Source organism: Serinus canaria, chromosome 12 (assembly GCF_022539315.1).
Source record: "Serinus canaria isolate serCan28SL12 chromosome 12, serCan2020, whole genome shotgun sequence".
Lineage (NCBI taxonomy): Eukaryota > Metazoa > Chordata > Aves > Passeriformes > Fringillidae > Serinus > Serinus canaria.
This window is the reverse complement of record NC_066326.1, coordinates 13,763,602-13,787,509: the sequence shown is the minus strand read 5'-3', so window position 1 is coordinate 13,787,509 and position 23,908 is coordinate 13,763,602. Positions and strand designations below refer to the sequence as shown.

The following is a 23,908-nucleotide window of genomic DNA, read 5'->3' as shown; positions in this document are numbered from 1 at the left end:
AACCTCAGGGAGGCTCACTAACTCATGGTGCAATGTGACCTAGGACTTGTCACTCTCCCCATACATGTGTCTTTAAAGAGAGCATTACACAGCAGGCAAGAGCAGTCAGCTTCACCTGTCATTTCCTAAGTATTTCTCATTTCCCCTTTCACACCAAGCCTCTTTTCTGTTTACACACCTAACCCTGGGCACATGGACAGTTTCTGGAGACAGAATTTTGCCAATGCTGTACTTTGTTGAGTCTCCAAACTGCGTGCACACAGTGGGGCAGGTTCCAGGGCCCAGGGAGCACTGTGAGTGTTGACTGTGTCATTAGCAAGGGTTCTGCTGATTAGGTTCTGATTAGTGCTAACTCCTCCCTGTTACACAGGCTAGAGAACAGCTTGCTGTTGGTAATCAGTTACCCATTCCCTGTTGGCAGAACTTGAAGCAAAGCAGTCACGCATGTTGAACTCTTCCAAGAAATGCAGGTGACCTGAATTCAGAGTACAGCTAATGAGAGCATCTTAATCCCAGAAGATTACAAAGTATTCTCATGAAAGAGGAAAATACTTACATACAAAATAATTTTACAGGTTTTGGCAGGGTGACAGGATTTCTGGTTTAGCAATGACTGTTCTGTACTGCAGATTGAAGCCTAGCAGGGGATGCTCACCCAGAGCTAAATCTCTTAGGATACCTGGCATAGCTGCCCTTCCTCTGGTGGTTTTTGCTTACAGCAACTCCATCTGTTCCTCCTGTCCTAGTTCTCCAAAAGCCAGAGAAGCTGGCTTTGGAGATTATAGTGCACACACCTTCCATGTAAAGGAATTGCTGGAGGCACTGAGGAAGAAAAGGTTGTGATGGAAGTGGGTGTATTTAACACCTTTCTTATTTTTTCTTTCCTGAGCTTGGGAATTCAGCAGAGGAGTTAGCAGCTTCTCTCTAGAGTTCATGACAAAACCAGACTTATTTTAATCCAGGTGAATGTGAATATTTGGATTGTTGTAGGGGATCAGTTTAGGCAAAATCCTGATCTGAGCTTTATTTTTTAATAGCTATAATTTGGCCAAGAAGTCATCTGGGCAAGATTTGTGGGGGTGATATCCATCCCACCTGATAACCAACGGCTTTTAAACAGCCAGAACACTTAGGCAAGAATCAATCCTTATCACATTTTACTATTGCATAGATTCACCAAGACATTGGACTGACCAACCATGTGCCTTTGTTGAAGAAGTCCCTGGAACAATTTGTATACAGAGTGAAGGCAATGCTGGCATTCAACCACTGTCAGGAGGCCTTCTGGGTCGGCATCCTCAAAAATCGGGATCTTCAGGTGAGAATCACTGCCCTGCCTGGGGCAATTAAAATCTGGGAGAGGACAATGCTCATCTTGTCCAACTCTAGAGACATCTCTAACTCTCCCCTTGTGTGTGGATATAGCTAAAAGGCCAAGTTCAGTGTGACATGACAGTACAGTCATGTCTAGTGAAGGAGAAAGAAGCATTGTATTTCAAGATTAAGAGTCTGCATCTCTAGGCTCTTGCACTGAGGGGTCAGATTTGATCGTAATGAACAAGTATGGGGATGTTTTGGCTGTTCTGTGGCAAGAACTACATGCACAAGAGGGATGAGATAAAGGTCATTTGAACACTCTCACACACTTTCATGGCTGTAAAAGAAGCCAGTTCTGGCTCTTCATCTCACTGTGGAAGCAGGACATTTAAACAAACTTGATTTTTTTTAAACTCTAAAACTTTTTATTTAAGAAGGCAACAAAAATGCCCTTTTCTTCCACCCCACCCTGGCACGCTTTGGCCGCTTCGCATACACTCAGTACAGATCTTGTGTTCAACTTAGGGAGAAGAAATTTTGACTCAGGCCTCTGAGGAGAGGGGCTCGGATGAGGACGAGGAGGATTCGGTGGAGGGCCCCGTTGAGGAGGTACTTCAGGGGCCGCCGGGCTGCGCCTCACCAAGGCGGGGGAGGGCGGGGGTGCAGCCTGGGCGCTGACGGCGGCCCGTCCCGCAGGAGCCGAGCGGCAGCGACACTGACGACAGCGAGGAGCGCGGCGGGGCCAGGCCGGGCCCTGAGGCAGCGCGGCCCTGAGGCACTGGGCGGGCGGGGCGCGGCTCCCGCGCAGGCGCGGCGGCGGCGGCGGCCATGTCGGTGCAGGAGGACCCGGTGCAGCGGGAGATCCACCAGGACTGGGCCAACCGCGAGTACATCGAGGTGATCACCAGCTCCATCAAGAAAATCGCGGACTTCCTCAACTCCTTCGGTGAGGGCGCGGGGCGGGGGCTGCGGGCGGGCCGGGCCGGGCCGTGAGGGGGCCCGCGGTGTCTCACTGCCGCCTCCCCGCAGACATGTCGTGCCGGTCCCGGCTGGCCACCCTGAACGAGAAGCTGACGGCGCTGGAGCGGAGAATCGAGTACATCGAAGCCCGGGTGAGCAGCGGGGAGGTGCGCCGGGTGCGGGCCGGGCGCAGGGCCGGCCCTGGTTGAGGCTTTTCCTTTTCCTGTAGGTCACCAAGGGGGAGACGCTGACATAGGCCCGGGGCGGCCCCGGCCCCGCCGCCGGAGCACCGCCGCCCCTCACCCCGCTCAGGGCCCGCCGTCACCGCCGCCGCCTCTGCTCGTGTTGCCAATAAACCGCTGTGCTCCTGCCCTGCCTGCTCTCTGCGTGCCTGCCTGGGGCCGGGCCGCGGGATGCCCGGCTCCCTGCCACCGTCCTGGATGTCCAGAGCCTGCCCTTCCATCTGCCTGACCCACGGGGTTTGGGCACACGTTCCTCCCCACGCGTGGGGGCTGTACCACGGGGGCTGCGGGCCAGGCTGTTGTCAGCTCCTCGAGGCACCTGACTGCCCTTTGGGGCGCTTTGTGCTCCTGTTGGGATCATAGAAAATCTGGTGATTCCTGTGGTCTGGAGGGTGTCTCAGCCTTCACATGTGTACATGTCAGGGCAGTGTGGGGACAGCAGGCTCACCTGGCGTGGTGCACACACCACAGGAGAGGGCCCTTTGCCAGCGCCCGGGAAGAGGTGTTTCTCCTCCCTGTGAGGCAAGTGGCAAGGAGAAGGAAGTCTCTCAGCCCTTCCCCACCACTCCTCTGTTTATCTCAGTTTTTCAGTGGGCATCTAGATCTGCACATTCACTGCTCATATTTAGTGTTTGTTGGGGAGTCCATGGAATTGGTGTCAGCAAAGGTTTTATTGCTTCCCAGCAGGCTTTAAAAGTTTTGGTATATTCTCCAACTGTAATCTTAGCTTTTTCATGATGGCACTGTCATGCCTGCAGTGTTTACTGAGCACCTGAATTACTTAATGTTTGTTATATTTTTGATGCTGTCTGATATCAGCTGGTTCCTTGTTGACATAGGTCCTCCTCTGAGCTCACACTTTTGTTCTCCATAGGAGTCTCTCTTTTCCATTGTTTGAATAAGTGCTCCTCCAGCTTTTTCCTCAGCTCTCATGGTTACTGTCAGTTTGGGCTGCACATCAGGGAGACTTGGCTGCCTTTGGAGCACAGTACCTGTGGAAATGAGTGCTTTGTAGCAGCCCTGCAGTGAAGTGGAACAGCCATGGCTCACTGCCCTTAGGTGTAGGGGCCATATCCAATTATACTGTTGTCATAAGAAGATTGATAGATGGAAGCCAAGCTCTCCCTTGGCTCCAAGGTGGCTGCTCTGTAGCCCAAGTACATCAGAAGTACTGCCATGGCCCATGCATTGCATACTGTGCATGTGCGAGAGTCCTGAGATCTCCATAATTGAAGATATTTATTTATCTCAATATTTATCTGAAGAAGGCCCTGAACTAATTGGATGTTGAAGTTGGCCTTGCTTTGAATGGGATGGGGTTGAGGCAGAGACCACCAGAGGTTCTTGCCTAAATTATGCTAATATTCTTCAATCCAAAGACTGAATAGGAGACAGGGTACCACAGACAATCCCTGGCACTGTGTCTGTACTGGGCTGACCTCTTAACTCGAGATCCATTGCTTTCTGTTCCCAGCTAGTAGTGTGGTGTGTCTCAATCCCTTCCTGGTCTCCTGACTGGCTGTTGTAATGGCACTTTTTCCTCTCATACCAGGATTTCTCAAAGGAGTAGGTTTTGCCACACAGTTGGTGGAATCTGACAGAAGGTGCCACTCCTCCCAGGATATGTGCTCTCACAGAGCTTCAGCACTGTGGGGTCAGCCTGTCTGGTTCATCTCCCAGCAGCAGGGATGCTGGGCAACTCACTGCACTACAGAGTTCTGCCCTTTTCCTTATAAGGAATCTTACTAGTTCCCTAAGGAGCCAGGTTTTCTGGTTGGGTGCTGCTTATTCCAGGCTATCTCTGGGAGGTGAAGCCTCCTGGTCCTCAGGCTTCCTCCAGCAGCTGCTGTTTCGTGCAGCCTTGTAATAGATGGAGCTTTGATACATTTCATTATTTGAAATACTGGTGAATTCTGTTTGCCTTTCTTCTTTGTACTGTATTTTGGTTTTTGGTTTGTTTTTTTTTTTTTTTTTTTTAGAATATGATGCCCCAGGAACCCACATTAAACTTTTCTGGAGTGGATTTGTGTATTCTAATTTAGATGACTGATTTATGTGGTGTGTTAGTGGTGCTGTTCTTCCCACCACACATTTAATGTAGCAGGAGATAGCCATGTCCTCTTGTGTCCTGATACCACGCTGTCCTCATCTCCTGAGAGGGCTGAGTGCTCTACTTCTGGTCAGCAGAGACCTGTTGGTGGTCTGAGACCTTTTCCCAGAGTCTGAACTGCAGAGAATCTGGTTTGAAGCCCCTTACGAAGGTGCCAGAATTGACCTAGAGAGTCTGAGCCAATCTGTAGCCTGAGAAAGGTTTGTCTGTCTTGGATGACAGACTTGTAGTGCTGACTGCCTGCTGGATGGGCAGCCAGGCCTCATGGAGTGATTGGAGCAGTCCAGCAGTCCTCGTTAGAGGCTCCAAGGTTTGGGAATAAGCTGTAGTGTTTTGATCTGGGTGGAAGACATGGTGCACTGGCATCACCCTGTGTGTGGTATCAGCAGAACAGGAATCTAGAACTTGATTCAAGCTTTACATAGACAAAAAAGTTTTAGTCTGATCCAAAGTACATCTTTTAAAATGAATGGATTGGACCAGATTTCTCAAATAGTTTTAGCTTTTAATAAATACCCTTTGAGCTCTCAGTGCCTACTGTGAGCAGACCCTTGATTTTAGGAAACAGTTTTAAAAGTGAAATGTACCTTCATCCCCTTTATGTTGCAGGTGATTGAACCTGATAATTCAGTGAGCTGAGGTGAACAGAGCACTGTTTTAAGACACAGCTGAGTTGTTGAGGGACAGCTGCTCTTTGATCCTAAGAGCTTTGCAAGGCTGAATTTTAAAGATCTCAGAAGATGGTGTCTGCTTGCATCCCGGTGCCAAGGTACCGACAGCAGGGGATGTCACTGGAGTAGTTGTCTCTCAAGGAGAAGATTGGCCCTGCCAGCCTGGGATTGCTGCTGCTCCCCAGGTCAGTGAGATGGGAAGGTCACAGGAGTATGGGAGGTCTCCAGATTCACTGAAGCTTTGTGTCCAGTTTCCAAAAGCTGCCAGCGGTGCTGCTCTGAGCTCTGCAGGTCCTGGGAGCTGGGAACTTGGCCTTGGAGTACATAAAAAAAAGCATTAGGGTAGCTGTACCATGAGCTCACCTTTCCACTTCCCCATCCTTCTCTCCCTGTGCAGTCTGACACAGCCTGTGTGTTTTCACTTTATATCACAGAAGTGTGAAGCCAGTCGTTGACAGAACCCTCTTTTTGGAGGAGGAGAGGATTATTGTTGGGTATGTCCTAGAGCAAAAGCTTGAGAATAATGTCCTAGGGAAGTAATGGATAGAGCAAACTGTGATTCCCACTCTGAGTGGGAACTCTGAGGTTCACCTTGGCTGGGGGATGCCCTAGCCAGTTTGGACAGTGTTGCACAGAGCCGCTGGCCCAGCCCCAACCCAGCTCTGTGACTCTCCCTGTGTTGAATGTGTGCCATCAGGTTAACCCATCACGTAACCAACCCATGCCTCCTTACCTTTGTAGGCTGTTCTGCTTTGTGACCTTGCTGTCTCCTGCCAGTTATATTGCTGACAAAGCAGTGGGGGACAGGTCACAGCCTGCCTTGCTAACAGGGTTACAAAATGGATCCAGGACCAAACCCATCCCACAAAACATCAGGATTAAATATCGAAATCCTTGGTGTTGCCTATGTGCTTAAAAGTGCTGAGGAAAAGGGCTTTATCGAGAGGGAGGATCAGCTGAAGCTGGGAATTGACCTTCAGGCTCCTGGTGCTTCCCAGGGAGCATCTGTGCTCCTGTGCCTTTGGCTCTGCTTCCATGAGGCACTTCCAGCCCTCTTGCTAGACCAGAAGACTGGGGATGGAAACAGAGCCCAGTGAACTGGGAGAACAAGGAAGAGGAGAGGAGCAGATACTGGAGCAGATTCATTTTGGAGGTTGCTCATTGAAGCAGTTCTCCAGTTAGGGCAGTGGGTGGGGGGAGTATCCTGGGACCCTGTGTTCATCCCTGTGCTTGCTGCAGCACTGCTCAGCCAGGCCATGTGGAGGGATAGAATGTAAGAAAATAAAGATAGCGGAGAAGGTAGTCTCACACCTGAGGAGTTGCAGCTGTACTAATCGCCAAAGATTAGGAACAGGCCTGCCCTTAATAGGCCACAGCTGTGTCCAATAAGAAGATGAGTGCTACAAAACAGTGGGTTAGCTGGTTCAGAGTTGGAGTTTGTTGGCTGTGCTGTGAAGAAGGAGCTGCTGTGAAGAAGGCAGCTCCTCCTGTGAGGAGCTGCCCATGAAAATCACCAAGAAGGTATGGGAGCTTTGCAGTAAGATGACAACAAGGCCAGGGGCTGGGAAGAGCTCACTGTTCCCTACTTCTGTCAGCCAGCAGCCTGTCCTTTTTGGATTTGTGCTTTCTGTTGGGGCCACACTGTCCATCCTACTGATGAGCCTGGGTTAAAGCAGCCAGACTGTGACTGGAAGACTGCCCTTGTAGCTAAATTGGCAGGACGAGCAGCCAGTGCCCCAGAGGTCAGATGCCCCCCTCCCTCTCATCCCTCAGAGCCCGTTTGTGAGCCAGTAATGTGCTGACCATAATAAAGGGGAGCTCCCATAATGAGGGACTTTCCATCATTACCTGCAGCCATTAAGGGGAGGATCCTGTGCTTGTCAGTACTGGAAGCAGTCACTCTTCTGCCTTGGGGGCTGTTGATAGCAGCACCTGAGGAGGTCAGTAATCCTCCGGGAAGTGAGTGATAACATCCTGGCCTTTGATTTAGCCTGCTCAAACAGGCCTAGTTCTTAAATTTAATGGGCTTTAGCAAAAATTGTACTGTGTTAATTTAAAACACTAATACAATGAATTTTTTATTATGGCAAGTACTTCCACAGAAAAATACAGAATGAGGAAGACTTCTAAAAATCTTAGTAAGGTAGGTGATCTACTCTCATAGTATTCCGCAAGCTTTCATAGCAAAACCTCAGGCTTTGTCCCAGCCAAATGGAAACATCTTTCCCCTGATTTCAGCGTAACAAGTTGTTACTGGTTCAGTGATGGGCTGAAGGTTGGGAAGTGGATTGTATTCACTGCTTCTTGGTTTTTTTTTTCTCTCTCAAGTCTCATAGTTTAAAAGCAGAAAGGTAGCTGTAAACTACCTCTAGTCTGCAAAGTACAGCTGGCAGTGAGGCATAATCCCTGTGCACCTACCTGTGCTTCACAGGCTCACAACAGTTGTTGAAGCAGACTTTATTTAAATGAAAATAAATGGCAAGTAAGTAAATGCACAGGAGGGAGTAATTTAACCAACCCATTGGATGAAAGCCAGGGTAGGGCAAGAGGAGTCATGAGGCTGTTTAAATCTGTCAGAAATGTGATGACATAATGAGCAATAAGTACTCTGTGTTCCATCACTGGGCTCCTCCTACACTCACTTAGCAGTATTTCTACATTTCTCATGCAACCTGTGTGACAAATCCACACACACATTGCACCCAATTAGTGTCAAGCATAAGAGCTGCTCTGCCTGTGTCTCACCTCTCTAAACCCCTCCTGGAAGCAATTTTCCCAGTGTACAAAGAATAAATCACCATTCTCCTTAATCTCTCAGAGGATGGTTCCCAAATAAGGGCCAAGTAAACACATGTAATACATGATAAAGCATTCTAATTCATTAGATAATCTTGTCAGCAGTAGATGCAGGGTATTAGCTGCTTTAAGTGTTCAGTGTTACATGTAATTAAAAATGTCAGGGGAGGTGAGACAAGGCGCTTGAATAGGCACTTGTAGAAAAGTAGTGGAATCCCTGGCTTAAAAAACACAAACCTCAATCCTTTCCCCCTCTAAAAAAATACCAAAAAATCACAGCAAACAATCAAACAAACTGTTAAAGAAAAATAAATGCACATCTCCTCTAGGAAGTATAACTTACTTTACCTGTGTCCAAGTCACTCTAGAAGCATCAGGAGAGCAGAAGGAGGGAATACAAAACTTCCTGGGGTCCCAGCTGCACCAGGGTCAAACCATTAGCTTAATATGACAAATGACTTACATGACCACACCTTGTGTAATCAGTAGTCACTGTGCTATTGGAGTGGCCCAAGGAGTCTCCTTTGACACTGGCTGTCACTCCTCACGTACATTTTCAGGTGATCAAACATCTGCCACCTTGTGCTGAGGTGCACTGCAGGAATTTGCCCCTTCCTTTCCTACTTTTGTTTCCTTGGGGTGAAGGCTGGCTGGTTTAGAATATGTCACCTGCCAGTGAGGGACCAGCTGTCCTGAACAACAAACAGCCCTGGGGTGGCTCCAGATAAAAGTTGTGCTATAAGATGTGTGTCAGAGTGGCTGAGAAGGGCTGGAGGGGAGCACCAATGACCTTACAGTGGGTATAGGATGAGCAGAGCCAGAGGCTCTGTGTTGTCAGCACCCTCTGTAGCTGCTGGGAACAGGTGGGGTGGAGGGCATGTTTCCCTTTGCTGCTACTGGCCCAGCTGCACAGGCAGTCCACCTGTGTCATCCTGGGATGCCCTGAGCAGGAGGGGAGCGTGTCTGGGCTTCCAAACCCTCATCATGGTGTCCCTGCTTAGCTTCACCAGAGCCCAGGGCCACTCCCCACAGAGTGGATTCTACATCCCCAGTGCCCCCCTGATGTCTCAGGGAGGCCAAACAAGTGGGGCTGGGTCTCCAACCTGAGCAGGGGCTGTGCTGGAGCAGCCACGGGCAGGGGTGAGGAGACCTGGCTGCTCAGGGCTGGTGAGGGCCATTAGTGCCTGAGGCAGGCTGGGAGTCTGTGCCAGTGAGACTGGCCCTTGGCCACATCCCCAGGGCTCAGGGACATGGGAACACACGCCTGCAGTGTGACCTCAGCAGCCACAGGACAACGGAGCCACCGCCGCTCACCTTGTGAGTCAGGGGAGGCCACGTGAGGCCCCGGCCCCGATGCCTTCCCGCCCTGGGATCCCTGAGCCAGGATCCTGGGCTGCCACACAGCTGTGGAGGTGAGTACTGGGGAGGGGTTCAGGAGCTTCTTGGGGCCAAGACTGAGGGTGGTTGGGGGCTGCCTGCTGGCTCTTGGTAGTGCTGTGTTATTGGTTGCTGTTTGAGGCACCAAACCACTGTACAGAAAAAGGGTTCTGGTGCTGTGGGAACTACAGGACTTCCCTATAACCTCTCTTACTGACTCAACTGGACTCTTTGACTCAACTTCCCCATCTTTTAAATAGTTTTTTTTTCTCTAAAATCCTCGTGGCAAGCCCAACACTTTATGCAAAGAGAAAGACTTGTTTGCCTTAATTTTACTCAGTCTTTAAGCATAAACATTTCTGGCTTCTGATTAATTAATATTCTTCCTTCAGAGCTTTACAGCAACCACAGAGAGGCACAGGGCGTGAAAGGAGAAACACAAACTGAGTAATTTCAAATGTTGCATGTCAGTGCTTAAGGCAGAGCTGGAAAATGGGCAGCAACCTCCCCAGGGCTCACAGGTGTCGTCTGGCAGCCGTGCAGCCACCATGTCTGGGCTTGCTGTGAAAGCCAGGGGAGGAAGGAAGTGCTGGAGCTGTGGCAAGGAGTGCATGGGCTGTGCCTGCTCCTTGCTCACCCCCATGGGGCTGGCAGAGCTGGGGAGCTGCCCTTGCTGCGATGACATGCACTTGCTGGGTCTCTCTACATGCCTGTGTTCAAGGAGAGTGAAAAGTCCAAGTTTTGCTCCTTCTCTGTCACATTTCAGCTGCATTTGACAACAGGAAGGCAAGCAGGAGGGTAGCAGAAGTATTACCACAGCCCGAGGAGACTGGAGCAGGAAGGGTTTCAAACAGAAATTGTGTGGATCAGTTTTTATTGTCTCACAGGAAGAAACTCAGCTTTCACCACAGCCACAGCTCCTCTAGGACGTCTTCCTGTGAAACCAACTGGTAGGACCAACCTAAGACTTGCAGGTGTGCTTTAAGAAGTTGGTTTGTTTTGATTTGAGAGAAGGGCATTGAGGGACTTTGTCTTTAAAATAAAATTTAGCAGGTTTAGGTGTCAGCATATATCTTAAAATATAAGGTGAAAGTAGTTTCGAAGGGAAAAGGTCTGGGATTGTCTGATTGTCTGAAGTTAAAACAATCTTATTTTATTTGCATGTTTTTTGTTTTCCCATTTGAGCAATTTCCCTCAGGTATATTTCATCAGCTAAGCAAAACTTCATGTCTGGAAGTTGTTAACCTCCCTTTCTAAATCTGACTCTGCACACAAATTTTATTCCAACACATTAAAAAGACCTCACTACAATTAAATTCTGATTTACTGTGAGGAAAGCAAGGTGAGGTCTGTTGTTCATGTCATTCCCAAGTGAGCTCATGGCCAGGCTGAAATGCCTGTTTATCATCATCCTTCTCTCATTATGAGGTATAATCAACTAAGTCACTTTTAAAACATACAATAATTAGGCACCTATACTTATCCTTTGTTTAGATCTGATTTTCTTTCCAGAAGAGCCACAGGGGAATTAATGTGCATAGTCTAAGAGAAATTAGCTACCCAACTTCCTTGGTTAATGTAAATCTTGGTGACTGACTGGGCTGAGCTGTGCTGGAGGCACAGAAAGGGAGATGGGAGCAGATGCTGAGTGCTCCTGGATCCTCTTGTGGCATCCAGGTCTTACCACAGCAGGATACAAAAGTGCATTAGGCAACTCTGTTACTGTAACAGCTGAGCAGTCTGCTGGCTCATTTGGGCCAGCAAATCAGCAGTTTTGAAGTAAATCAGTCTGATAGCAGATGAGGATGATGTTGGCAGTGTCTGCCCTGCCGTCAGTGTTGAATCTGTTCTTCCTGTGTGCGTGGCAGGACAGGTCAGGTAGTGCCCACTGCTCCCTTTGTCTTTGGGATGATGCAAAGCTGGGATAAGGCAGCTGCTGTGGCAGGTTCCTGTCAGGGGAACAGCAACCTGCCTTAAAATGCCCCTGAAAGCAGCCTTCACTAGGTATTAGGAACCCCAAAGACTAGGTTTAGAACCCCAAACCTCCTGAGTTTCACCTGACAGTAAAATATCAGGATACTTCTAAATTATTATCTGAAATTGAATTAATCAGCTGGAAAAAAAGTTTATGTTTAAGGTACTTTTGTTCCTTTAGCTCTGGTATTTTAACCATGCAGTCCAGAGAGATGTCTAAAGGATTGTGGTTAAAAAAGCAACTGTTGCAAGGTCTAAGTTGAGCAAATAGGAAGGAAAGAAAGAGACTTAAAAAGGCAGAAAACCATAGCTGGAGATATGTAAGGTGCCTATAAACTTATTCTTGATTGAGTGGCCAAGAACGAGTCTGACCAGGGTGTGGCGTGCTGGGTTCCTACATTTCCACATCAGCTGATGCTTACCCACAGAGGGGACAGATGCATTTCCTGCATTCCCTATCGGGTGCTCACAGGCTCCCAGCTCCCACAGGGCTGCTGCCACAGCTACAGCAGCAAAGGCTGGATGTAAGTCAGGGAAAGGGGAAGATCTGTAGATCTTTTGCATAGATTCATCACTGGGAGTAATTTCGAAATGTTGTTAAAATGTTGTTCTCTCACAATACACTTTGGAGGCAGGTAAGCTGAGTTTTCTGAGCGGAGCCTTTGAAAGTGGTTATGTCATTTTCCGAGAAGTCTTTTGAAGTCTGTTTGTGTCTAATTTCTTCTGTCTGAGAACTGATGCCCTAAAAAGTTGTTCTGTTTGAGTGTTTGCCTATGTGTTACAATATTCTTCTGATGATATTAACTGACCTGTTTTGGGTTTTGTATTAGAATATTTTTTGGACTGATATGATGAACCTTAGAGAACTGAAAGTGCTAGTAGGAAAAGAAACAGGTTGTCCTCTGGAAAATTTGAAGGATATACTTAGTTTTGAAACAGCTTTATTGGAAGTGTTTTGTTGAATGGATCCAAAAGTCATATTGTAAGAAAATGTGTGGACATATTAACTGTTTTCCTATTGCATACTGCAGAGTGGAAACTTTGCTCTAGGCTCCCCAAAACCCTTCTTTGCATCTCTCAGTACAGCTGTTGGTTACTTGCAATGTTGCACAAGGGGAGATGCATCAGTGCAGAATGCCCGGACCATGTTAGGCAGAGGCAACAGTTCAGAACCACAGTTACTACAAAACGTGCACCATCAGAATATTCCAGCCTCAGCCCAAAACTTCTGTGGCAAGTTTAGCAAAACAAAAGGAAATGCTGAATTTTGGGCATGTCAGAACATTTGTTTTTGTGGCAAATACCAGTAATTAGCCTGGGATCAACACTTAAAATTTGTAGTTCATTAAAAGCTAAATTTTATGGAAATTTCCTTTGCATGACAACTTGGGAAGGACAGATGTTGACATATCAAAGTCTTTTGTGGGACAAGAATTCAAAAGTCTTGTGGGACTTTCATGGGAACTATTTCTGCTCTTTTTCCTGGCTGATACATTTTAACTATTAGGATGTAAAAGGTACGGGATGATTGTTCTGTTTTGTGGATGGAACCCAGCCTATTAGGTTACTCACATCTGTGGTAAATGTTTAATTAGGCACCTTGGTAGCTTTACAAAACAACAATGTGAATGATCAAGTCTGACTTCTTTTTGTTTTACTCATGATGATCAGACTTTTGTTCTTTCCTAATAACCAAAGGCCAATAGGGCTCACTTGGAGGAGTCAAGAATTGGGTCCCAGGAGGGTGAATGATTCATGATGTGAAACAGAGAAGTGATTTCAAAACTGAAAGGCCCAGAGAGAGACACTGCGTTTGCAGAAAATCAAAGACAGGAAACCAGGAAGGTCAGCAACCTGATTCTAAATGTACTTTTTCCCCCCTTTAAAACAGGCACAGCAATGGAGAATTTGAATGTCCTGATCCCAGATCTTACTGAAGAACAGCAAGGTAAGGGAAGCACACAAAGATCAGAGCTTTAGCTCATGCACAGTGCACAGCAGTGTTTGCCAGGGTGGGCATGAGTCAATGAAATCTGTTTCCTCTGAAAACACACCCTATCTATCTCTTTGCTTATAAAAGAGAAACCAGCAGTCAATTCCCAGCTCTTCCACAGGTTCCTGTGAGGCTTTGCACACCTGTAAGTGGGAATTTAGGTACATGAAGCAGACTTTACTGTGCATTAAATGCCTGATGAGCAATCTCAGTGCCTTGGTATCCAGTCCTTGGGGTCTTTGTGCCTGTCTGTAAAACAGCATGGTCAGAATAAATACCTGTTAAATAGCTAGGAATACTTTGGGAACGCTTACCATGCTTCTCTAACTGAGACAACAGCATCACAGGGACATCAGTCATTTGTATGAATTATTGATTGACGTTTGTCTACTATTTTGTGGCAGACTGAGGTGCTTTACACAGTACAGCAGCACTCTCTTTCCTCTGTGCTGTTATTGGGCAGTGTGTTACAGCCACAGTGTGTTACTGTGTGTTACAGTGTTTTCCAGTTACAGGAACACTCCCTTGAACCCCCCCCCCGCCCCTACTCCTGCACAGTGACAGGTTACCAAAGCAACACTTATCCTTGTTATTTTACTTTTCTCCTATACTCTGGAGAGAGAGAACACAGTCCTACTAGCTGATGTACTGAAATATATTAAAAGATGTAACAGGGCACTTAGACAAATGAGGTTTAGGCCACTGCTTCTTACTTCACTGCTCTCCATGTGCAAAAATAAATGGCTCTGTATAAATTCCTCAGGATCAGCTCAGCTCACTGTGTTCTAGGCAGGACCATTGTTAGTCACATTTTGCTCTAAGATACTGCAGCAATTGCATGGCCTTTTTCAGACCCTATAGCTGTATTTTCCCAGCTCTCTGAATAGTTAACTATTGCCCACCATGCTGTTTTTCCCAGTTGAAGGCTCTGCTCAGAGTTGCTGAATGGAGTTTACATTCTCTTCCAGTCTTGGACATTACTCTTTATCCCCAGTTTTCCCTTTGTGTAGTAGGAGCAGGGGGTTACATTTCCCACAGGATGGGATACAGTCATTTGCCCAGTCACATCAGGGTGTGCTTCTACAGGCTGTGTTTTATTGGAAAGACCACTTGCTAGTTACTTACCTCCTTTTCAGTGCCTTAACAGCTCCCTGGAGGCTGTGCTGCCTGCCTGAAAGCCATAGAGAAGAAAGGAGTCAGGGCAACAAAGCCCAGAGCTCCAGGCACACTGCAGCTGTAAAAGTCATCCTAAAGAGAACACAAAATTGCCACAACATGGCTTCCTCCATGGCTTTTTCCTTGCAACCAGCATTAGCCCAAGGCTGCGTTTAGTGCCTGGGGTTAAAGTTTAGAAAACCACAAAGCCCAGAGCTCCAGGCACACTGCAGCTGCAAAAGGCATCCCAAGGGAACACAAAACTGCCGCAACATGGCTTCGTCCACGGCTTTTTCCTTGCAATCAGGCTCTTCTTTACCTTTTGCTGAAGACTTCCGACCCATCTGGGTACAGGCAGCTGCCCAGCTCCAAGGGAAAGGGTATGTCCTACCTGTCCTCCTGTTAGGTGTAAGTAGGACTTGACAGCAGCTTGAACACTCTGTTATATGCTTGGAAGTGAGAATTAGTGAACAATTGAATTGTCTGGAAGTGCTGTTCAGAAAAGACAGTTAGGTGTGTTGGTAATGGGAGCCAAAGTTAGTATTTAACTGTAGTTAGACATGGCTTCTTCTGGGGAAAACCCACCTGTATTTAGGGAGAGAGCATGTCCTGGGATGATGCTGCCAAAGATGTTTCTCTGACTTGAGAAAGTTTTCCCTGATTTTTTGGCACAGACTGTTATCCAGCTAGCCAGGACCCCTCTGAGCATTCACAGTGGTAGGAAATCAGAGCTGAGCCAGTGAAAATATTTGTAGAAATATAATTCCCTAGCAGCACATGTAATACTAAAAGGAATGGACAGGGGATGGCACACAGGGTGCTGAACCTGGCAACAAGATAAAAGAGACTTATTTGCCTGGTTGTGCAGAAAGGAACTAAGGGCAGTTTCACTGGGTCCATAGTCATTAATTGTCTTTAATAGATGACAGAGGAGCACTCACTTAAGATGACCCTAAATTTAGTTGGGGACCCTCAAGGACATCATGTTCCTGCTTCTGCCTTGATTAAACATGTTCCTGAAGGGGAGAGACCTCCCAGCCTGGTGCACAGCCCAGCTTTGGTCATCTCTCAGAGCACGAAAGTTGGTTACAAGACCCTTGTGCTGTGAGCAGCCTCGAGGAGCTGGAGGAGAAGGAATCCCATCTACCTGCCTGTGCCCAAATCCTGCACCTCCTGATGAAGAGATGCTCAGAGCCCCAGCCCTGAGCACAGAGCTGGGTGTGGAGCTGTTCAGAGACACCCCTTTCCACAAGAGCCAGCAGCAGTTGGGATCCTGGCGTGGCCTGGCTCTGAGGGCTGTGCTCCTGTGCCACAAGAGGGAGCTGGAGCCGCGGCGTCGGCACACGGAGCCCTGGCAGAAGTAGCCCTGGGCAGGGTGAGCCACTCCTCTCCTGCTGAAGCATCGTTCTGCTGCTGCTGCTTCAGGGAGTGGGAATTTGCACAGGGGTAACATTATGAATAATTAAACGCCAGAATATGAAACTTTAGATGTCTACCACAACCATATAAGAAAGTCTAAACTGTAGTGTGTATGATGCTTTCATTTGATGCTTTGTACTACCCTTTGTGTGCCAAAACCACAACTGAAATTAGACAAAGGGTCTGATTTCCTGTCAGGCCTCTTTTAATAAAGCATTGGGAAATCTGTAATTGTAAAATAGAAAATGTAGTCACTGATAATGTTTTTTTTCTCTCTTTATAAAAAAAAGATGAAAAATTGAAACTTCTGAAGAGTTTGGAAAAGAATTTTGTATATTCAAAAGAGGACAAAAAGTCTGAAAACTCATCCCAGGAGTCCATGGATGAAGATACACAAGGTAAAGAGGGTTTATTTTATTTTTCCTGATACATAATTTAGTCTGACTGCATGTTTTTAAGGATTGCCAAAGGAGATGTGGCAATTCTGTAGAGCTCTGAATAAAGTAAGAAATTGTGCCAAAGAGAGAATGTAGAAAATTATCAGTACTTAATTCATTATCAGCAAAATAGTAGCTGCCACCCACTCTTGTGGAAGTTCATTTCAGAAACAGAAATCTGCTGCAAGATTCCTTCCCCAAATAAAAGATCCTAACTTCTCTCTACAGCCCTTTATACAAGTTAATCCAGCTTCAGGTTTTGCTGAGTTTCACCTATTCAGCCAGCTTTGAAGGGAGCTGAGAGGCAAAAGCAGCCAATAGAGATCCTTGCATTTCAAAGCCTTGATTTTTACCTTCATATGGTTGTATTATGAGCAAACAACTACAGTGCTGTTGTTTCTGATGCTGCTAGCACATTTTTCTTTACTCTGATGAACAAATACTTTCTCCTATCCAGACAGTGATGAGGAAGATTTAGGAAGACAGAAGAGTGAAGGCCAGTTACTTGGAGGTAGGACAAAGTGAAACAGTATTGGCTCTTACTAGAGGCAACCAATATAAACCAAAGAAAGATTATTTTTTGTATTCTTTGCTTTGGCTGTTGAGCAAAGTTATATTAATGTGTAGATGTAAAAGAAAGACAAGTCAGAATTTGGCTGTAGGAAAGACATTTCCTACAAGATGAAGCTCAACTAATGCTGATGCTCAGCCATGCCCTGTGCTCAGAGTTGAACCAGGAAAACTGCAAAATCTGCTGTTGTGGGAGGAGTCCTGCTGCCTGGGCCTGCATAGCTGCCACTGAAATGCAGTAAGAGGGTTCTGAAAACATCTGTCACAGCCAATACTTAGAGGGGCTGCAGTCAGTCCACAGCACTGACTGGAGATCATCAGCAAGGGCCACCTTGTTCCGGAGGCTTTTCCTTTCCTACCAAAGGAAAAATGGAAAATAAGTACAATGCAGATGAAGAAAATGGGCTGTGTCAATACACAGAAATACCTATAAAACTATGGATGTATAAATGTAAAGCATTAATATTTTAATAAATGTCTTAAACTGAGCTCAGCCCAAATATAAGAGCAGTTAATTTAAAATTGACATTAGAAGATCTAATCTGTCTCACAGGAGTCTGATCCTACCTTAATCATCCTACCCCTCCAGATACTTGGAGAGATGGAATAGGAGGGGGAAAGAATTCAGTCATTTCCCACTTTTTGACTGCATAACCCCCAGCAGAGGCACCCTCTTTAAGGAGTTAGAGTTGGTCTCTTCCTTGTCTCTGTTACATACCCACACTGATTTCAGGGAGCTGATGGGCTGGCACTGGCACCAGACACCCTCACTGCAGGTATTAACCTACCCCATTTCTGTGTCATGTTTTAGGAATACCAGCAGAGGTGGTTCCCTACAGAGATTCAGGTAAGCACTCCTGGGTCACCTCATCCTGCTGGCATGACTATAAACTGCAGTGTCTTCTTTCTGACCTGCTGAGACATTAAAAAATAGCTCAGGCTGTAAATCCCTTGGTTTTCAGTTAGCCTGGTGTTGGGCCTGGGCATGGTGCAGACATTCTGTTACAAGGCTGTGGTAGTGCCTGCCTTGACAGCAAGTGATTTGTACAAGGTGTTCTGGCAGATGAACCCATTTTTGTAGATCTGCCAGGCTCTCACAATATCAGCTCATAGCAGTCATTCTTTAGGGGAAAATCCAGAAGTTCTGTTGGGCAACTGTTCAGTCTTACCCAAAAAAGCTAGAGGCGGTTTTTAGCATTCCCTGAAGCCCTCTGTCTCCTGCTGAGCAGGGGTGCAATGCTGGAGGGACCTGGAACCTGCTTTCTGCAAGCAGTGATGCTTGGTTCTGAGTGCACAGTGTTTTCAGCAGGAGGTGCCAGGTGAAAGTCAGGCAAAGAGCAACAGTGCCAGGCAAGAGGCTTGCACAGACAGGCAGTGTGAAGGCAGACTTCCTCCCACCAGACACTGCTGCACAGTCCCAGAATGTTTGTAAAAGCCCACAGCAGGAAATTGCCAACAGCTTAATTGCATTACTGAGCTCATCCCTCCTGTGCCCAGGCCAAGGCCACAGGATGAGTTAGGAGAGGCAGACAGCCCAGTGGAGCAGCCTTTGGAGAGGACATCTCCACTTCTGTGCAGTGGAAAGTTACAAATTGCAGCATAATCCCTTGGGGAGGTTTTTGAGTTACCTATCCCCAAGGAGCCCCAGGAACACCAGGGCAGAGGGACCCATTGCAGGGCCTTATTCTCCCCACACTACCAGGTACAGAAAGGGTCATGGTACTTTTCCCTTGGTGTTTGGCCTCTCTACCACTCACCCCAGTTTTGTTGCAGATAGGTGATTACTCGCTGTGCGTCTTGGTGCTGGGTGTGGTGGGAAGCTCTATATTTGTTTTTTTTTCCCATCAGAAGTAACAAAACTCTATTTCTTTTCAGAGATTGCCAGAAGAGAAGATTCAGATGTAGATGGTGAGTACAGACATGCAAATAAAGAAGTTTATTTTGTGGATGTTCTTTCAGGAATATTGCTTAGTGTGGTGAGGGTAATACCAGCTCCTTGATGCCTAGAGATGGTCTAATCAAAAAGTAGAAGGTTGAAAACAGGTAATAAGATGGAATGCTTTAACAGAAAAAATACTGTGCAAGTCATTCCATGATGCCAAGTTACAGTGGGACTGTTGCATTTAGGAAGTGGAGTAATACAGGACAGACACTTGCCAAGTGTGAATTGAGGTTCTGCTAAATTCTTTATCTATAGATAATTCATAGAGCTGCACGGAGTTGTATCTGTGAGTCAGAATAAGGCAATACTGTGGTATTAATAGGAAAATTACTGAGTTTGCCCCCAAACCAGAATGTGATAAATCCAGACTGCTCAAAGAGGCCAAAGTCTGATGCCTGTATCAGGTGACCCAGAGCAGAGTTTCTGTTCAAGGTTTAGTTGTTCCATGGTTCAAAAGCACCACAGCAAAAGTCTACAGCTCATGTAAAGGACCCTTCCAGTACTCACCTGTTTCATCTTAAGAAAAAATTCCTGCCAGGCAGAGGTTGCCCAGTGTAGGGAAGATCAGCATCTGGAACTTGTTCTGAATCAACTCCCAAAGGCTTGTGTGCAGCAGATGCCTCAGGGGCTGCTCAAGCCACCAACAAAGAGAAAAGGAAAAAAACTGCTGCTTTAAACCCCTTGTTGAAGAGATGGTAAAAGACTCAGCTCTTTTTGGCAATACTGGTGGAGAAAAGAGAATTTGGCAACTCTGCTCATGACAAAGAGTAAACTGCTCTGTGTTTAAACGTCTAAAATACCTCATTTGTTATTATGCTGCTTTTTCACTATGCCAGTGTAGCTGCAAGAGACTCATTTCAGCATCAGGTCTCATTTTGGGAGGTGCAGAAGTACTTGGTGTCAGGTGTTAGTAGAGGGGTGGTTCTCACACCCTCAGTAATGAAGGGGATCTTTTTACTGTGGCTGTGGTTGTGCAAAGCACCCAGGGATTAAACTGAAGCTGCCTTGTACTCTGGCTTTACCCCCCCACTGTCATTCTGAGACTATGGCTTGTCCCAGAAGAGGCGGAAAAGACCCAGAGTGCTTTAAAACAATTCAGTATTGTTAGTGCAGCCATCTGGTTATACTTTTTAAAATTCATTTTTAAACCCATGCTCTTTGGAGTGATTTTTAAAATTGCTAATTTGATCTTTCTGAAGGGTTTGCAGACCAACAAACAGTTATACATATATTCTGCTCTGACAATCTGTTTCAGATAGAAAAAATGAAATAAACTTTAAATTCCTTAATTTCACAGTTCCGTGGTAATAAAAGACTTCTCTTTTTTGTAGCGTATGAGGAGAGCACTCACCCCCCTCAGTGCACAGTACGGTGGATGGGCATACGGAAGGATGGTAATTGATTTATTTAATCAAACTGATGTCAGACCTGTTAAACCTTAGTCCAAGAATAAGATATCTGGTTCAGAAAAACCTTTATTCTTCCAACATGAGTGCTTTGTTGAAGTGCATCAAGGCTTCTTGATGAAAATCATCGAGGCTTCTCACAATGTTGAGCCTAGTCCCTGAGAAATCTCAGGGAAATTGATTTAATTCCATGAGTGATACTCTGTACCTAAAGGTGAATTTGGAAGAGCCGTGGCTGTAGTTGTGACCTAATCTTCCCTCTCAATTTCAGATGAATTCTTTCATTTTGTCATTCTTTGCTTTGCAATTGGAGCTTTACTAGTTTGCTACTACTACCACAAAGGTAAGGCAAGATTCAATAGAAGGATGTATCATTGCACTGTAGAAAAATGAACAAAGCTAACATTTATATTGTTGCCTTAGACTGGACTATTTCTCTTGGGATTGGTTTAATCACCTTTGCTTCCCTGGAAACCACTGGGATATACTTTGGTCTAGGTAAGTGTCCCTCCAGCAGCAGCTGTGTCCCTGCATTAAGGACAAGGTCACACAGTTGCCACAGCCCATGAAACTGCCAGGGTTGAGATTCTGTAACTCACCATGAAATTCCCCCAACATCTCCCAATTACAGAGGGGATGCAGACAAGCAGCCTTAATGCTACTGAAGGGAGAGGTTGACTCATTTTTCCTTCTCAGTGATCACAAGACCCTGAGTCACCTCTTTCTGCAGTAATGGCCGAATGCTGCGTTGCCATGACAACGTGTAATTTTAGCAGCAAGGCCTGTCTTCCCAGATCCATTGGATAAGATGCTGTGCATCCTGGCTGCCATGCATTCCCCTGGCACTGAGGATGAGCTTGGGGCAGCAGCTATGGAAATATTAAAACCTGTGCATTTTGACAATCCCTAAGGATAGTATAGGAGTGCTGCCACCAGCAGCAAGTTATGGCTCCCCAAACAAGAACTTGTCTCCTCTGTAATCTCATGTTAACATGGTGGGACATTGTGGATGGTTCTCTCATGACTCAGCCTGATCTTTCTTATTAATGATATTGAAGATGTGCTTGTTTAAATAAGTGTCAGTGTATGGGTTTTGCCATTTTTTACTGTTTTATGTTGCTTATCTTTTGTGTTTGTTTTCACACCCAGTGTACCGAATTCGGAGTGTCCTTGACAGCTTTGTTCCTCTGATTGACAAATTCAGGCCAAGAGGTAACAGTGCTCTTTTTCCAGACAGCATGTCTTCCCTGGACCTTGGCTGGTCAAGAATTAAGACCAACTAATTTAAATGACAATTTCCCATCTTACTACCTTAAAAAAAAGGAGTATTTTATTACAGTTCATTACAGCTGCTTGGGTTTGAAAATTAATTAGTCTTGACTCTTTCCCTGTGGCAGAACATTTTTGCATTTTTAATACTCCACCCTGATTGGGGTATTATTTCCTGCCAGTGTATGTGTAAGAATTCTGTAGCGTAAATAAAAACTAGGGGGTGGAGGAGTCTTCACTTGTTGAGTCTTCAGACTCCTGGTTCATGTTTATTCATGTTTAGGGACACAAAACACAAAGCATACTGAAAAGCTGCATGGATACAGTGCAATCTGAACATAGCAGTCCTGACACCTGTCTCTTTCTTCATCCCACAGGCATGAGGAAAGCTGCCTAGGAGGAGTATTTCAGGAGAGTTCCCCAAACCTGGCTGTCCAGATTTCCAGTACTAAAGGAACTGCTTTATGAGGTGAACCTAACAACAAAATGGCCAATGTGAAATACTGAAATGTGAAACCTTTGAAAAACATGACTCCTTTCACTCCAAAATAAACCTGAAACTGGGGTACAGGGCCCCACTCTGGATTCCAAAGTGGTTTGGGCCTCAGCAGAGCTTGAAAGACAATGGAGATGGAGCTTTGTGTTCAGTTCCATTGAAATACAAACAGTCACCTTCCCTGCCCCAGGCAGTCATGTGGTGGTGCAACTCTTATTTAACAAACCACGCCAGTCTGCCTGTGGTGTACCAGAACCAAGACCAATGCCCTGTGCTGGCTCTGGCTTAGGCTCTGGCTGTTTCTGTAGGGATTCTGGCCTCCTCCTCCCCCTCCCAGTGCTGCCTAGAGCAGGCAGAGGCCAGCCCTGCTGTCCCAGCTGAGCCCCGTGGTGCTGGCACTGGGACTGATGAATCGATTGTGGCAGAACTCGGAGCAGTGGGCGGGCAGTGGTTTCACCCGAGGAGAGCTGGGGGGATTTACAGGCACTGACAGAGTGCTGCAGTAATGGGATTATTATTAACAACAGCAGATTTCATCTTTTCTCAGGGCAAAAACAAAGTGTTTGATTGGACTCATCTCCTAACCTTTTTCTTTCTTTGAGTAAAATAAACATGAAACTTTAACATTATAGGATATGTTACACATTGCAAGAATGTAGGGCTACTGCAATCATAGGAAGACTGCAACAAAACTACATTTTAAGTAAAAATGTTGAGGTCTTCATACCCACAGAATGATGAAGGCAACTAGTTGAAAAGAAAAGGAGACTTTAAAGGAGATGTAAATCTGAAATCTGTAAAGCCAAACAGCTCAGAGTTTTACAGGAACAATTTCAAGCCTTGCTCAGAAAATTAGAAAGGTTTCTTTTTGTTGTGTATAATTTGAAGCACCAGTGTCAGTCACTCTTGCCTGCAGTTCCAGCTGCACTGCCAGAAACACCAACAGTTGCACTCAAGCCTGCACCAACACAGCATAGCTACCACCCAATGCCTCAAGGGCTAACTTGTGCGAGAAGGATGAATTAAATTATTTCATAGTATTTATATGCTCCTTTACATGTCTTTGTAGAAATATTTCACCATCCCAAACTACTGTATATTTTGTGTTAGTCTGCAAATGAAGTCTTGCCCAGAGCACTGTAGCCATGCTAGTGGTAAATGGCTTTTGGGTGAACTGAAAACTACAGCGTCACCCTGCGCTGATGAAAAGGGCTTTTTTAGTGTCCTCTGCTGTCTAGTGTCTTTCTGAAAGGCAATTTGTGGAACAGTCAAGATGAGAAACATGTTTCAATACTTAATGTTTTAAATTTGGTACTCTGAAGTAAACATAAATTTTTAACAGAAACTGCTTAAGGGTAAAATAAGCAAAACATTTAAAAAGTCACCAAGTGCATCCCACCATGTGAGATGAACAGCTAAGCCCCTTACAGCAGGTCCCATGAGAAAAGTCAGTTCTCAACAAAAAAGCAACTACACATTGAGCTGCATCCTCTTGAGTACCTGAGAATTTCCTGTTCTTCTTCCAGATCCTTTAGTCCTTCTCATCATCACCCTTGCTGTAGCATCAGCCAAGCACTCAAAGCAACAAGTTTCTTTGAGGAGTTCCAACATTTTTTCCTTCAGTTGTGCTGTCTGCACTACCCTTCAGCATTCAGCTCCTACCTGAGCCCAGGGCTCTGCTGGGCTCACCTCCCCGTTGGCTCCCCAGGGCCTGGAACATCTCATTCCATTTCAGCATCACCTAGCACATGGGGTACATCCTCCTTGCCTTCGG

At 46.2% G+C, this 23,908-nt stretch overlaps 3 protein-coding genes across 11 annotated transcripts in view; all 3 read left to right on the top strand.

Moving 5' to 3' along the window:
* Nucleotides 1–2,246, top strand: part of FANCD2 (FA complementation group D2) — a 34,585-nt gene extending 32,339 nt beyond the window's left edge. For all 3 annotated transcript variants that reach the window (XM_018915019.3, XM_030227899.2, XM_018915020.3), the window contains exons 42-44: nt 1,172–1,318; nt 1,843–1,926; nt 2,014–2,246. In XM_018915019.3, coding sequence (XP_018770564.3) covers nt 1,172–1,318; nt 1,843–1,926; nt 2,014–2,091 — 309 coding nt within the window. In that variant the 3' untranslated portion in view covers nt 2,092–2,246. The remainder of the gene's footprint in view (nt 1–1,171; nt 1,319–1,842; nt 1,927–2,013) is intronic.
* On the top strand, nt 2,121–4,542 carry BRK1 (BRICK1 subunit of SCAR/WAVE actin nucleating complex). The gene is made up of 3 exons (XM_030227908.2): nt 2,121–2,263; nt 2,347–2,429; nt 2,507–4,542. The coding sequence occupies exons 1-3, from the start codon at nt 2,146–2,148 to the stop codon at nt 2,531–2,533; spliced, it is 228 nt and encodes a 75-aa protein (XP_030083768.1). The 5' UTR covers nt 2,121–2,145; the 3' UTR covers nt 2,534–4,542.
* A 146-nt stretch (nt 4,543–4,688) lies between these two features.
* TMEM40 (transmembrane protein 40) lies at nt 4,689–23,860 on the top strand. 7 transcript variants are annotated; one of them, XR_003944834.2, is made up of 13 exons: nt 4,689–9,508; nt 10,240–10,447; nt 13,339–13,395; nt 16,305–16,412; nt 16,909–16,962; nt 17,833–17,868; nt 18,897–18,929; nt 20,295–20,357; nt 20,641–20,712; nt 20,793–20,867; nt 21,519–21,581; nt 22,016–22,107; nt 23,661–23,860. XR_003944834.2 is itself a non-coding variant. In XM_050979296.1 (12 exons), exons 3-12 carry the CDS (start codon nt 13,347–13,349, stop codon nt 22,033–22,035), a joined length of 573 nt encoding a protein of 190 aa, XP_050835253.1. In that variant the 5' UTR covers nt 4,689–9,508; nt 10,240–10,423; nt 13,339–13,346; the 3' UTR covers nt 22,036–22,223. The 7 variants fall into 7 exon arrangements, 6 of the variants coding, with proteins under 6 accessions (XP_050835253.1, XP_030083764.1, XP_030083763.1 ...); XM_050979296.1 differs by lacking the exon at nt 23,661–23,860 and having other exon boundaries at nt 10,240–10,423; nt 22,016–22,223; XM_030227904.2 differs by lacking the exon at nt 23,661–23,860 and having other exon boundaries at nt 22,016–22,223.
* Nucleotides 23,861–23,908: the final 48 nt, after the last annotated feature.